Below are 16,126 nucleotides of genomic sequence, written 5' to 3'. Positions count from 1 at the left end.
GTATTCTACAAATCTGAGGTACTATCTAGGTTTGCTGAAAAATCCAAAAAGGAAACAAAAAGCTGAGGAAATTTTAAAAGAAATAACTTGGCCACCATTTTAAAAATGATTGAAAATGGTAGGTAGCAGCAGCTGCCAAAAAAGAGAAAGCAAAGCAGCAGCAAGGAATGAAGTGACGGCAGTGGGACAAAGACAGAGGCAGGCAGGTACTGTGAAGGCAGGCAGTTGGGAAGACACATTTGAGGGGGCCTCAGTTATTGAAAGAAAAGCCAACTGTCTTGCCAGGTGCCTGCTTCTGCAGTGTGTTTCCAGCCCCATCTCCATAAACAGCTTTGGCTTGGGCAAGCCTAGATGGAATGGGATGCAGGCTATTTCCATCTAGCCTTGCCCAGAGACAGTGTTTTCCTGTAAGCTTCCAAGCTCTGCAGAACCTGTTTACAGCTAGTCTTGTTGAGACCTGAGATATCGCATAAGCACGATACCACAGAAAGCTGACATTCTACTTCATCCCACCATACTTCAAGTACTGTCCTGGACTGTTGACAAACTACCCACCTAATGAAGAGTGTTCTCCCAGCATTTGCGGCAGTAGTAACATATTTCATTTGTTTCCCCCTTCCTCAGGCTACAGGCGCCAGGTTGGGTTTGATTACTCAAAACATTGCTAACCTGGGAACAGGAATTATTATCTCTCTGGTATATGGCTGGCAGCTGACACTTCTGATCTTGGCTATTGTGCCAATCATTGCTGTATCAGGGGTTATTGAAATGAGAACGTTGTCTGGTCATGCAAAGAAAGATAAGAAGGAACTTGAAGGTGCAGGAAAAGTAAGTATCTGGTGCACTGAAGATATCCTCTCCTGTTCCCTCAGTCATTCTTGCTTGTGACTGTGATCCAGATTGCTTCCCATGGGTAAAGATAAATCCTTTCAGATTCTTCTTCCCGATAATCAATTCTACCAAAACAAATCTATCTTTCAGCTCTTTCATTGACAACTATATGCTGCCACTAAGACCCCGCCCCCTCCCCTGTGGTCCGGAGAGCCAGTTTGGTGTAGTGGTTAAGTGTGCGGACTCTTACCTGGGAGAACCGGGTTTGATTCCCCACTCCTCCACTTGCACCTGCTAGCATGGCCTTGGGTCAGCCATAGCTCTGACAGAGGTTGTCCTTGAAAGGGCAGCTGCTTTGAGAGCCCTCTCCAGCCCCACCCACCTCACAGGGTGTCTGTTGTGGGGAAGGAAGGTAGAGGAGATTGTGAGCCACTCTGAGACTCTTCGGAGTGGAGGGCGGGATATAAATCCAATATCTTCTTCTTCCTGTTACTCTGGCAGTGACTTCTCCTCAAAGTGCCCAGGAACTCTGGCACCTCTGAGCCCAAACCAGCCCAGAACAGCATTGTCCAAGTCTCTGGAACTGTTTCTCTGTGACAGAAGACACTTCGTAGCTCAGTAGAGGGGAGGATCCACACTGCAACAGCTCCTGAGCTGACAATTGCAGTGTTCTGGAATTTGCAATAATTGTTCTTTTAATCATTATGAGCATTGACAGCTTGATATCCCACTTGCACTTTCTCCTTCTACTGTCATAGCATGATTGAAAGATTTTTGGTCTGGGAAGCCTCCAGTCAAACTCCAATTTGCCATTACTCCTGAGTGCCCATTCTTGGGTAAATTGGAGTCTGTTTCTTCCCCACAAACTGGGTTAAAACTGTAATTTAGATCTCCCATTTTGGGACATGTAGCAAATTCCAGTTTGTCCAGATTTGAACATTGTGGCCAGTGGAATGTGAAGTCTTTCCAAATCAGGGCATTTTTAGTTATGCTCTGAATATGAAGGGGAGGAGAGTGAGCCAGCATGAGGAGCTTCATTTATGCGCCCACTCTGAACAAAGAGGGATTAGTCATGATGTCTGAATACATCCAATATAATGTTAAAAAAGAGGATCTAGCCAGTTCTTGCATTACTATCTTCTGCTCTCTAACTATAATGAGCCTGAGAACAACGGGCACGTCATGGAAGGGCAAGGTTGCTGGCTCTGGGTTGGGAAATACCTAAAGATTTGGAGCTTGAGGAGGTTGGGTTTGGGGGAGGGGAGGGAATTCATTGGGGTGGGGTTATGCTCCTGCTCCATGCCATAGAGTCCACCTTCCAAAGCAGCCTTTTCTCCAGGTGAGCTCTGTCACTTGGAAATCACTTGTAATCCCAGGAGATCTCTGGCCACTAACTGAAGGTTGACAATCCTTTGAAAGGGGGTGGCGACGACATGAGAAGCTTGCATTTTCCTTCCTGCGTGTCTTGCTCCCTCCCTGCAGTGACATGGAGCTGGTGCTTTTACAACCCATCAGGGCCATTTTAGAAGTATAGGGCTACTAACTGGTGCTGTGTGACTGCCAAGCTGTGCCTGACAACTCTTGTGTTTTGGTGCCAGCATTTAGTTCAGTTTATAGTCAGAGGAGTGCTAGACTGTGAAAGCCAATTAATTGCTATTTATAAGTGACTCCCCTGGTCCAGATTGCCAGGTACAAATTGTAATTGGGGCCCTAGTAAGTTCTTGTTGTGCATTCCTTCTTTTTACAGATTGCAACTGAAGTAATAGGGAATATACGCACTGTTGTTTCCCTCACTCAGGAGAGAAAATTTGAACAAATGTATAGAGAGAATTTGCATGGGCCATACAGGTAAGAGAGGCTGACCTGACTCTGGCCAAAACAGGCTTGACACTGGGAGTTCCAAGCATAGTGGCCAAAGTAGTTCTTCTTATCATGCCAAGAGGAACTCAGTTTGGCTTTGGTTTGCAGTATGGAGGAAGAGTGCTTTTAAAGCTTGTCTTCTCGGGCTATTTTACAAACCTGAAATGGCCCCACATAGTTGGTGTCTGCCCCACTGGAGCACGCATATGAGTCTTGCATACAGTGTCTGTCTGGCCAATGGGCAGCTCTGTGGGCTTTTTCAGGTAAGGAAAATAATGTGAGGAGAGGAAGTCTGAACCCTCCCTTCTTCCTTCTACACCACGGTTTTGGTCCAAATTGGGATTCCCTGTGAGTACCACTGAAAAAGAACAATTGCTTGGGAGCACTGTCTGTGGAACTCCCAGCAACAAATCCATTGGGGTTGCCGGTGGAAAGCTGTGACCTAAGAGTCAAATTTTGATGCTTGTGGCTTGCCTTCAAATGATTAGCCTTTTTTCTGAGCACTAGTCTTGTGAAATCTAGCTGAGGACTTCAGAAATAGTCTTCACAATTAAAAAAAACCCAGCTCCAGTATTGCTTTTTCCTTTACCATTTAAAGTAATTTTTGAAGAAATAATCAGAATGTTGTATGTATCTAATTTAGTCCTGAATCTGACCCAGTCAGCAGAACTGGGCTGGAAATACATGATCTTACCTTAAACTCCTGATTGTCACCAACGAAAGGTAACCATCCTTTTAATTCCATGTTCCTGCTCCATAATGTCTAGGATACTTTACCTATGTATTTATGTGACATAAATTTGCTTGTTGTGCTAGACAGGAGGTTGTCCTGCCCCTAGAGGGTAAAACAGCCAACCAACCTTTTCTCATCTGAGCCTATGGGCATGCAGGTCCAATATCCAATCACCTTTCAGACTGGGCATGAAATGCTAAAGGGAAGCACAGCAATTTGGGTCTGCCTTAGCAAAAGCATAGAGTTTAAAGAGTAGTTTTGCCTAGTAGCAGGACTCAGATTCAGCAGGAACTCATAGGAGCACAGTTCCTGAACCTTTCTGATGATTCCCCCTCTTCCTCCCCACCTATTTTGTCCATTGAATAGTAGGTGCAGCTGCATAACAATCCCTAGATTAGGAGAGCGGGCAGGAGATCAGGAGAGTGAGACCTGCTTGAGCTGGCTGGATCTCTAGCCATCCCAAGCCGGCCTTGCTCACCTGGGGCTCTCCTTTCTTGCATCAGGTTGCTTTTGGCTTGGGTGTGTGTGACATATGCTAATAAGTTATGCTAATGAGCTCCACCACCTATTTTTCTACAAAATGACCCCTACCTAGTAGTGTGGTGGAGAGGATAGAGTAGCCAGTTATGAGGCCTGTCTCTTGTGATGAGTAGAGCTAGTGCCATTAAGTTTGTCTCTTGGGAACTGCTCTGTGCCATAGAGTCCAGGCTGGTATGGATAACTTTGTGTGTATGTAAAAGGATCCGACATGGTGGCTAGGCAATGAAACAATGGTTGTATTGGCGAACATTATAGGGCATTTAAATCACAAACTAAAGCCATAAGCTGGTTAACTTTAAGTGCCCCAGCCATGCTTCTCCTGTGACTGGCTGGAGACATGTGCTGTTGAACTGTTCTTCAAAAATAATCCGGATGTAAATACATTTTTTTTTATTGCAACTTCTGCCTCAGTGTTCTCAGTGTCCTTGCTCATCACAAGACTTACCTCATAGCAGCAAACCCAAAGCCTCCATACCTGCTACTCCAACTGTACCTTTTAACTGAGAGGAACAACTGTGAGAAAACTTTGTTTTCAAAGAGCCAAAATCTCAAGGGAGTATGTGGGTCCCCTCAGTTGATTTATAGGAACCTGATGTATCTGTCCACCCTGTCAGCAATACCAGTGATATGATCTGTGGGGATGCAAGGTTATCACTGGGGAACCACAATGTTACTTAATACAATAATTCTGTGTATAAGTATAAACATATGAACAAAACTCTTGATTTTTTTTGTTTCAGAAATTCCGTGAAGAAAGCACATATTCATGGGTTGACATATGCTCTTTCCCAAGCAATGATGTACTTTACCTATGCAGGGTGTTTTCGATTTGGTGCCTTCCTTGTGGGAAATAACTACATGGATTTTAAATCTGTTTTCTTGTAAGTATCTCTGTTGCCTTTAAAAAAATCCATTCAGTAATAGTAAATAGGAGAGTCCACCCACCACCAGAGCCACCTGAAGTTGTCTTATCAGTTTATTAAGGCACTAGTTTGGATGGTTTTCTTTTGGATGGAAGTTACCTGAGGCAAATGCAATTTTTGACTGTGTCAACAGAAGTATAGTGTCCAGATCACGTAATGTGATGGTATCGCTTCACTCTGCTCTGGTAAGACCTCACCTGGAGTATTGTGTTCAGTTTTGGGCACCACATTTAAAGAAGGATATGGACAAACTGGAATGGGTCCAGAGGAGGGCAACGAAGATGGTGAGGGGCCTGGAGACCGTCCTATGAGGAAAGGTTGAAGGAGTTGGGGATGTTTAGCCTGGAGAGGAGGTGGCTGAGAGATGATATGATCACCATCCTCAAGTACTTGAAGGGCTGTCATATAGAGGATGGTGTGGAATTGTTTTCTGTGGCCCCAGAAGGTAGGACCAGAACCAATGAGTTGAAATTAAATCAAAAGCGTTTCCAGCTCAACATTAGGAAGAACTTCCTGACAGTTAGAGCGATTCCTCAGTGGAACAGGCTTCCTCGGGAGGTGGTGGGCTCTCCTTCCTTGGAGGTTTTTAAACAGAAACTGGATGGCCATCTGATAGCAATGAAGATCCTGTGAATTTAGGGGGAGGTATTTGTGAGTTTCCTGCATTGGTCAGGGAGTTGGACTAGATGATCTTAGAGGTCCCTTCCAACTCTGTGATTCTATGTCAGGGTGAGTCCTTGTCTTCCTGTGCAAAGTGCAATTGTCCCACTTCTTGACTCAGTAGCCATCCAAACAGCATACACCTGGCACACTTAAGCTCCCAATATGTATCAGATCAAAATGAACAATCAGTATCCCACATACAATCCAGGAATCAACCACGCAGTCTGGATCCATATGCACTGGGTTCTGCATGTGTAGGCCCTATACAAATATCCCTGTAATTCAGGGACATCTGGGGGCCCAGAAGCAGGACAGATGCATTCAGCAGGTTGGGGCAGGAAGGTGCAACATTGCTTCCTCACTCCACGTAGCCTTTTGAAGTAGTAGATCTTTTGAAGTGGTCCATACTTAACTGTCATCATGATTCTGCAGCTTGTCACATGCCGGTGCAAGAACTAGTATCATGCACTGGGATTCACACCACTGAGGATTAGGGGGAGTTGCATAGGGTTTGCAAGTCATGTATCAATTCAGTGACAGCAGAGTGTCTAAATATCCTGCTTTCAGCAGGCTAGATACCTTGTTCATTTTTGTTTGCATTTTCAGGGTATTCTCCTGCATTGTCTTTGGTGCTATGGCACTGGGACAGACTTCTTCATTTACACCAGATTATGCCAAAGCCAAAGTGTCAGCAGCTCACATGTTCAAGTTGTTTGAAAGAGTACCTGAAATTGACAGTTACAGTGAGGAAGGACTGAAGCCTGTAAGTTGATGACGGGGTGTTTTTTCCTAACCTAGCAAAAGATTCCAACACTTGTTGGAGTTGCTCTAAGGCCCCCTTTCCTCCAACAACCTCTGGGCAGTGGATATTGTTCTCTCTTCCTCCATTTTGTTCATAAACGACAGCCCTGAGAGGTAGGTTAGGCTGAGCAAGAATGACAGGTCCAGTGATGCCCAAGGACGTTCACCACTGAGTGAGGACTTGAATCTTAGTTTGCAGTTTATCTCTGGTCCTGTTTAAGACTTTGTCCTTAATGGGATACGCATGCTTTGATATGAAGGGGCTAATCTGGAGAAAGATGCAATCTATACAGTCTGCCTGTGCCATCCAAATCCTAGACCATCCAGAACATGAGTGGTGGTACCTGCAGTGCCAGAATATGCAATTCGCAAGCCTCCGAGTCTGAAGAAATAAGTGCCTAGTTTGTTCAGCTTCTCTTGCCTCTGGCTTAATGGCAAATAGGGCTTTTTTTCTGGGGGAACATGGTGGAACAGAGTTCCAGGACCTCTTTGTGAAAACAAAATTATCAAAAAATGTTTATAAGTTCATTAGGGGCACCCGTGTGTTTCTCCTTCATTTCTCTCTTGAGAGTTTCAGCACCTTTTCCAGAAAAAAAGCCCTGATGGCAAGGATGTGCCATCCAGATGCCGCGCCTAGGAAAAGAGGGAAAGCAGTTCAGACTTGTGTCTGTGGGAGAAGATTCCACTGGGACCAGCCCTCAGTTTCCACTGGCAGATTTCTAGTTCTTACGGTCTTACAAATGCGTAATTATAATGGCACTGTGTACTTTAACCAAGAAAAGCTGCAAATTCCAAGCATATCAATATCATTCAGAGTTACCCAATCCTGAATTTTAATGGTGAACACGCACTTCATGTTTACTGTTGCTTGATCACTTTCTAACATCATGCATGGCTGTTGCTTTAATTCTAGGAAGGCTTTAGGAGTGATACTGCCCTCAGAGACGTGGCCTTCAATTATCCATCCCGGCCAGATGTCTCAGTGCTCCAAGGACTGAGTGTTGCAATAGAAAAGGGACAGACACTGGCTCTTGTGGGAAGCAGCGGCTGTGGGAAGAGCACCGTGGTCCAGTTGCTGGAAAGATTCTATGATCCTTTCAGTGGAGAAGTGGTATGTCTGTATTGTGTTTAACAAGAGTAATGGAACCTTGTACATTTCTGCAGTAGTTCTCCCAGTGAAAATAGTTACTGAAGATGTTCTGTGGGGACAGGGGATACCTAGGAACAGCATTGGGGTGGTGGTGTCAGAGTACTGCAGTGGGAGAGGGGAATCAGCAAAAATGAGAAATAGAAATCTCCCCACAGGATTCATCCAACCCTTTGTCACAGTGCTTGAAGCATCCTTGCTCTAGAGCAGGGTGGCCAAAGTGTGGCTCGGGAGCCACATGTGCCTCTTTCAAAGCCCGCCCCCCCCACACCTGATCTACCAACTTGGATAAGGCATTTCTCTCTCTAAATGACTTTGCCAAGCCAGCCAGCATCTTGGAAAATGCATTTGAAGTTAAAGTTGCTTTCTTTCCCCTTCCTCCTCCCCAATCTATTTTTCTTACTTTCCTTCCTTCCCTCCCTCCCTCAAATATCTGACATTCATGTCTTGTGGCTCTCAGACATCTAACATTTATTCTGTGTGACTCTTACATTAAGCAAGTTTGGCCACCCCTTCTCTAAAGTGAGACTGATTTCACATTCACCTTGCACCGCTCTCATGTTCGTCTTCTCAGAAAGGCGCAACAAACGGAAACTGCCAAAAACCAGTTTCTGTTTGCTGCGCGAAAATGCCAATGCTTGCTGCAGCCCCAGCACAGATAGTGGGAAATCGGAAGGATGCCGCAGTGAGAAGATGAACTTGGGAGCAGCGTAAGGTGAGTGCGAAATCAGTCAGACTGTCAATACTAAAATATGGGAACAAGCAAACAAAATTTAGTAATAAAACATTTCTTTGTTATTATCTTTCACTTAATGTTTAATTTTAGAATTATTCAATTTTATTTTCAGTCATTATTGATAGCAGTGAATGACCAGAACTGAAGCATTCCAAAGAACAGAATACACTTAAGAATTCTTTCCTGATATTATGGTTAAGGTCATAGGGTTGCTAGTCTCCTGGAGGGGCTTGGAAATCTTCCACAGTTACAGCTGATCTTCCACCATTACAACTGCTCTCCAACAACAGAGAGTAGTTCTCCTGGAGAAAATGGCTGCTCTGGAAGATAAACTCTATGGCATTATGCCCTGCTGAGGTCCTTCACCTCCCCAGGTTCCAACCCCAAATCTCAAAGGCTTGACCAATCAGGAATTGGCAGCCAAATATAAATGTTCAGTTTTTTACAATCCAGTCAAAGAAATGCAGTTTTAAATTGCAGAATGTTCATTAAATTAATTGAATAAATCCATGTTTGGAATGTGTAAGGCCTGCTGTAGGCTTCCTGGATTAATACCAGTTTTGAGTTAATATAATATTTGGACAATGATAAAGGAATGGGTATACAGCCTGTTTTCAGCATGGTTACACTCCCCCACTAAAGCAGATATTGGGGGGGGGGGGAGGGGTAAGTCTTGGATGCCTCTGTGTCCATGAAGTGGTGGAAATTACACAGGGGTGACTACTGTAACCATTTCACACAAAATTGGCTTGGCCATTAATGCAAATGGCTTATTAACATTCAGAGTTGACTGCTGTAGTAAGCTCTAGAAGTGTGAGCTGGAGTAAAAAACAGCATCCAAGGTCATGACTGGCCTGGTAGATCATATATAACCACTACTCTTTCAGTTGCTTTTGCTTCCAGTTTGCTACTTGAGTCCAATGCAAGGTGTTAGTTCAGACTTGTAAACTTTAAAGCATGAAATGGTTTGAGTCTCAAGTATCTGAAGGATTGCTTTGTCTCATATGAACTTTTCTAGACCTAATGGGTGAAGCCTTTCTGTAGAAGCCTACATGGTCTGACATGAAATTGGTTTGGAGCCCTGGGGAGCCACCTTGAGCATCTTTTCCAGTATAAAAATGGCCTAAACCAGGGGTGTCGAACTCATTTGTTATGAGGGCCAAATCTGACATAAAGACGATCTTGTTGGGCTGGGCCATGTCCGGCCAGGCTATGTGTATACCTATTTAAGATTAGGTAGCAGAGATATAAACTTTATAAAGGACACAGACAAACGCAGTTAATTTGGTTTTTTTAAAAAACTCCTTAAAACATGCTTCAAACATTAGCACTCATTGATGTTAATGGTGCTTTCCTTATATCTCTCCCATGGGAGCCAAGGAACTGGGCAAAGAAAGCCTGATAGAAGCCTTCCGAGGGCCTGATTTGACCCCTGGGCCTCATGTTTGACACCCCAGGCCTAAATGAACAGAATGCTTTAGAAAATTCAAAATGCTTTACATGCATTGCTGATTTCCACTAAAGTGGAGGACTTGGGTCTGGGCTGGACTACTGAATTGAATACTTCTTTATGGAGGAGCATTCGGTATGGGAGCCCACACCTGTTGCCCAGATTCAAGTTTATTATTTAAGTAAAAACTAGGCTGTTATGCCACCTTGGCTGTTTATGTTACAGCCCTGGAAGGTTGCTCATCTATTGCCCCATAGTGCCAGAATGGAACTGACCTTGAGAATGAGTGGGCTGCTTAAAGAATTGAGCACTGAGATGTGATACAAAGTCAAACTACCCATTATGTTGGCTCAAGAAACTTAACATGGAAGTGTGTGCTTAATGTTGTGCATTGGAGTTGTAGCGCTGGGAAATGAAGTGCTGGGCTTTATCCTCTCATTCTCAGGATAACAAACACACATCCCGTTGCTTTTTGGAGACAAAAGCCCAAACTTTCATCTCTCATATTTCCCTAAAATGGTTGAAGCGGTGGTGGAGGGGCAGGCAGAGTTTTCCCCCTCTTCTCAGATGGGGATTCCCAGTTTAACACATGGCTTAGCCCTAGTCACTTTCAGCACAATTTGAAGCAGAGTTACACTCTAAGCGTGCTGACTTTAGTATAAGAGTGTAATGCTGCTTAGAATGCCTTGCAGGTTGCACTAGCATTTCATGACCCTACATATTTCACCATCGCGTTATGTGATAAGGAGCACTGGAAATGTCTAATAATGTTCTAAAGGACTTGTCCATCGCCACTGTACAGAATAGAATTTTTTTTTTTAAATTTGCTCATGTCTTCGCACTTCAGAAATGTTAACTAGCTTTCTTCTTCTTAGCTGTTAGATAAGCAGAATGCAAAACAGTTAAATATTCAGTGGCTGAGATCTCAGATTGGAATCGTCTCCCAAGAACCAGTCCTTTTTGACTGCAGCATAGCTGAGAACATTGCCTATGGTGATAACACCCGAGTGGTGTCCCATGACGAGATTATAGATGTAGCTAAAGCGGCCAACATACATTCCTTCATTGAATCCCTGCCTGACGTAAGTGGCTTCTTTATGTCTCTTTTGCTATAAATATGCTTTGTTGTTTTTTTTAAAAAAGCAAACAAACAGAATCACCTTTACCTGGATAGCCCAAGCAAGCTTGATCCATCAGATCTTGGAAGCTAACCCGGGCTGATCCTGACAAGTACTTGGAAGGGAGATCTCCAGAGAATACCAGGACTTGGGAAGCAGGGGCAAGGTGTATCAAGCCACTTCTCTGAACATACTCCATGCTCCAGTAGGGGTTGCCAGAAGTCACCATAACTTCCAGGCATGCACACACGCATGCACATGCAAATACAAAATATGCCAACTCCCCCTCCCCAACAGAATAATAGAGATGATGATGATGATGATATTGGATTTATATCCCGCCTTCCACTCCGAAGTCTCAGAGAGGCTCACAATCTCCTTTACCTTCCTCCCCCACAACAGACACCCTGTGAGGTGGGTGGGGCTGGAGAGGGCTCTCCCAGGAGCTGCCCTTTCAAGGACAACCTCTGCCAGAGCTATGGCTGACCCAAGGCCATGCTAGCAGGTGCAAGTGGAGGAGTGGGGAATCAAACCCGGTTCTCCCAGATAAGAGTCCGCACACTTAACCACTACACCAAACTTAGACAGTATAATTAGCAAGAACAATATTTAGCAGAATGTATGAAACAGAAAATATTTATCTCCAGCATCCCTTTCATTATAGTCATGAAGGTATCATCTGTTACATACTGTATAATAGTCCTTACCTCTGTTGGGGTATATTTATATTTAACATCTTAAATTTCAAACTTCGTACCTATGTCTGTTTGTGACTACATCGTTGATTCCTTCATTACAATGAACTGCACACTCGCTATTAATTTTTGCAGGTTTACAATAAGATATCCTAATAAGGAAATTAGGAAAAGATGCTCTACCCAGAGGTTACTGCTTTTTTGTGTCATCTAGCCTTTAAGATTTTGTGTTCTATTCCTTGGAAGTAAATTTAAACAAAATCAATTGTCTAATTAGGTGTGTGTTAAAAAGGCAATGTCACCTCAGAGTCTGAAATGACTGGTGCTTGCACAGGGGATCTCTCCTTTCCTAAAAAGGCAGTGTATGTGTGGTGTGAAAAATGAAACAAAATGTTATTCAAAAGGATTGCTAACAGAGCATCACAGTAATGGTGAACTATTTTTTTTTAAAAAAAAACCTAAATACCATGAATGCTGCAAAAGAAAAGTACTTCACAATGTATGCTTCTGATAACAACTTAATCATTATAGCAATGGGAATTGTTAATTGCTGCAATTATAATTCACATTTCTGCTTCATAATGTTAGAAGAAGCTTGTAGCGGCTGGCTTGTGCCGCTAAATTCCTCCTCATGATTGAATTTAATTGCTGTAGACAGTTCCAGCACTAGGTAACTGTTTTGATTCCCCCTGACAAAGCCTGCACATTGAAACACATAGGGACTTTGTGCAATAAACAGTCATTATCACCTGGTGTTTTTTCCATTTTGTTCTGCTGGCTATTTATGCAGATTGGTATACAGAGTTGTGTATCTCTGTACTTGATTGCATGGAGGAATTTAGCAGTATGAAATGCTGAAGAGAAAGGTTTTAAAAAACAAACCCTAAATTAACTTGCTGGTCTGATTTTCCCTGCCATTGGAGAAGCATTTGCTACCTCAGACATAACTCCAGGACAGTGATGCATCTTATTCCTTTATTTTCCTTGGGCAAGTTCATTAAGAAATGACATGGATTACCAAAATCATTTCAAAGGATGTTGTTTTGCAGTTTGTATTGACATTCTGCACAAACCTAGTCTGTTAGCACATAGTGCTGCTGCCTATAAGGGGTTCAATGGGACTTGCCTAAACTTGTCATTACTTCAGAATACCAGATAATGCTGCAGTTTTTAGTAGTCATCTCACAGAAACATTTTTTTATTTTAATAGTGAAGTTATACAATGCACAATAAGCATATAAAGATTGCAATAGAAAAATAAATCACATAAAAAGATGAACATAAATGCCATATAGTGTTCATGCACCATAACAAAGTTCATCTATTTCTTTCGGTGTTTCTTCTTGTGCTAAGAACTCCAAAATTGAATACCAAGTAGCTGTAAAGATTCTTGTTGAATGCCATCATCTGAAAGAATGCTAGTTATTTTAGCCATAATATTCACTGACCACCATTTTTATACCAGTGCTGAGGAATCATCATCCAGGAATTGTTTTTCCTCTATTAAACTGTTCCTTTCGGCTTTTAATCAAACTATGCTAAGCAAATGTGATTTGCTCCTTCCTTTGGATGCATTCCATCAGCTAGTGACATTTTGCCTCTCTGTTATCAAGTTTTGTGTTTAATTTCCACACTTTCTTGCAAAAAAATCCCTTACTTTGTGCTAGACAGGTGTCTCTTTTTTTGTGAACCACAGAGGGAGTTGTATTGATTTTGGAGCTAGTTCACTGGACATGGCACCTTTAACTGGCAAGCTATCATTTTGCCAAGTGGCTGGCAGAATACAGATAGCTGCTATAGCAGTTATAGTTCACATGACATCTTTCCCTGAACAGTTAATGCATCAGGAACTAAAAAGTCTGTTTTTAAAAAAAATGTTCATACTTCAGAGTTACTGATCAAAGACTCTTTAATATAATTAGATTTTTTTCATATGTGTCAAATATATCAAATGAAATGGTTACATCTCAGGTTTGATTAAAGTAATATTTATTGCACACAGAAATATAACACTCCTGTGGGTGACAAAGGGACTCAACTCTCTGGGGGCCAGAAACAACGTATTGCTATTGCTCGAGCCCTAGTCCGCTATCCAAAAATTCTTCTACTAGATGAAGCAACTTCTGCACTTGATACGGAAAGTGAAAAGGTAATTCTTCAGGGTTTACATTAAAGGAGTATCAAAAGCATAGGATGCCCATTTTCAGGGTTCTGTTATGTCTGTGAAATCATTTATAGCAGTGAGAAATTTGAGGTGTGTCTCAATAGACAGATTCCTTAGGTTCCATTTTATGCATCTAGCATGATCACATCATATCAATACATGTAAAAACGGCTTCTAAGAAGGACTTGGTTTCATCATTTGGTTTCTGAATGCTTGTATCTACTATAAAGGGATGTAATAATACTGCGGAACACTTGTAAGAATAAGCAGCCATAGAACATAGAGATTTCTCACTCTGTAGTGGAGGGGGGGGAACCTCAGAATGACAAATAAAGGTCCTGTGGAACAAAGTTTTTCATTAATGTTAATTGTCTTGTTTGCAATAGGTAGTCCAAGAGGCCCTGGATAAAGCCAGACAAGGTCGTACCTGCATTATTATAGCTCATCGGTTATCTACAGTTCAGAATGCTGACAGTATAGCCGTGATCCAAAATGGGAAAGTCATAGAACAAGGAACACATCAGAAACTACTGGCTGAGAAAGGAGTCTATTACTCACTAGTCACTGTTCAAGCAGGGACAGTCAATGCATAAATTAAATGACAAAAATATATATTGCTAGAGATGAATTTGTAACTGCTGACTCTGAACATAACAAGGTACTGCTTATGCTCCACCCTCCATTAAGGACTTGCACTAATAATGGGCTGAATTCCACTAAAGATTCTCAAAAATGAAAATTATCAGTCAAATGTGATACAAAACCATGATTTAAGAGAACACTTCTAACTATGGGATATCAAACCAGTACAGGAACCCATGACTTCAAGCTAGTTTATGAACTACAATTAATCCTAACTACAATTTTGTGAGAGGTAGGAATACGAACATACTGGCTTGGTTTCCAGCAGTGCCTGGCGAGAGTGAAGGCAATGAAACTAGCATTTTTCAAGGCAAGTAAGAATTTTTATGATTGTCTGAAAGCCAAATTCTGGTTTCATAAACTAATCCATAGTTAAAATAAGCAGTTGTTACACTGTGAACTGAGCCATACTCCACAATGTTAGTTGCTCTCAACTATCTTAAATACACTGAACTTTGAGACTCAAAAGCCAATGCAGATAAGATTACCATGCTTAGAGTTTGGCAATCTTTGAATGACTTGCACTTCTGACTGAATGAGACTTTATATGTATATGGGACTCACAAATAGATATCTATGTGTTACAGTATTATGGATTCCCAGTAAAGATGCTTTTGAAAGTTTTGCTTATCAGTGTCCATCATCAAATTTCCTGAAAAAATCTCAGAATTTAGTGATCATTTCCACTAATTTTAATTTAAAAGCAGAAACTTTCTTATGTGGAAGTGTATTTAGGATGACAGACCTAACTAGCTTTCCTTTGTTTTTATGTACAAACCAAAGACATGTATGTACTTGTAAATAAATGATTTTTATTTTTGTTTCCTAAGCCTGTTGCACAATAGCGCATTCCAAATGTTAAATGTTTTTCTAAACTGAGCCTAGCGTGAACCAATCAGATCTCAGAAGCTAAGCAGGTTCCGCCTTTGTCAGTATTTGGATGGGATATCACCAAGGAGTACTAGGGGTTGCAATGCAGAGGTAGGCAGTGAATGGCAAATCAGCTCTCCGTGCCTCTTACCTATAAAAACCCCGCCAGGGGGGATGCCATAAGTCAGCTGTGATGTCAGAAGAAAAAAGACTGCAATTTCAATAACATTCAATAGTAACGTAAGACAAGATCATGGGAAAGAGAATCCATCAAGCTTGGTGCTAACAGCGTTTCTTATGCTTTATGAAATTATACTTTGCTTACAAAATGATCTTGATCCTCCCCAATCTAGAACTATGGGGGTATATAGGTCAGCCTCTACATACTGGCAAACTCACACATGGCTCCTACACTAACCACTATTAATTTTGAGATTTGGTTCAAGGATTATACCGAATGCCCCACCCCTCCTTCAGACTATTTTATACGGTTAAATATTCTGCCACTGGTGGAAGATGAGAAAATATCCACTATAGTTGCTGATATTAACTATGTATAACTCTACATATTTATTGCAGCATACGCTTTCATTACACAGAGGTGGTTTTATCAGATGCCTGAACTCGCACTTTAATTGGCATACATTTATACCCAAAGGCATAGTAGCAAGGGGGGGGGGGAGTTAAGAGATACCAGAAGGCCCAGTTTGCCAGGATAAAGGTGTGAAGTTATATTGCAGAACACATATGAAAGCAAGATCTGGTTAGAAGATTAAATGCTTCATGCAACTGTGGAAGTAGGATGAATCTATAGAGTGTACTCGTGTAGAGAAACTACTTTGGTAGCCAGCTAACTACCCCAGGCCTCTCCTGAGTCCAGGACCAAATCTAAGAGTAGCAAGTTTGCATATAACTTACAATTTAGCAGCTTCTTACTGGAGATGTTGAAACAG

At 42.1% G+C, this 16,126-nt stretch overlaps 1 protein-coding gene across 1 annotated transcript in view; it reads left to right on the top strand.

Moving 5' to 3' along the window:
• The window catches only part of ABCB1 (ATP binding cassette subfamily B member 1), a 65,375-nt gene extending 50,243 nt beyond the window's left edge, over positions 1-15,132 (top strand). Inside the window, exons 21-28 of the mRNA XM_060248442.1 lie at positions 625-828; positions 2,579-2,679; positions 4,705-4,845; positions 6,157-6,313; positions 7,265-7,462; positions 10,560-10,766; positions 13,500-13,646; positions 14,048-15,132. Of these exons, the coding sequence (XP_060104425.1) occupies positions 625-828; positions 2,579-2,679; positions 4,705-4,845; positions 6,157-6,313; positions 7,265-7,462; positions 10,560-10,766; positions 13,500-13,646; positions 14,048-14,254 (1,362 nt within the window). The 3' untranslated portion in view covers positions 14,255-15,132. The remainder of the gene's footprint in view (positions 1-624; positions 829-2,578; positions 2,680-4,704; positions 4,846-6,156; positions 6,314-7,264; positions 7,463-10,559; positions 10,767-13,499; positions 13,647-14,047) is intronic.
• The last annotated feature ends 994 nt before the right edge of the window (positions 15,133-16,126 follow it).

The sequence above is a fragment of the Heteronotia binoei genome, chromosome 10 (assembly GCF_032191835.1).
Source record: "Heteronotia binoei isolate CCM8104 ecotype False Entrance Well chromosome 10, APGP_CSIRO_Hbin_v1, whole genome shotgun sequence".
NCBI classification, from domain to species: Eukaryota; Metazoa; Chordata; class Lepidosauria; order Squamata; family Gekkonidae; genus Heteronotia; species Heteronotia binoei.
Note: the sequence above shows the minus strand (reverse complement) of the source record. Positions and strands in the feature narration are given on the sequence as shown.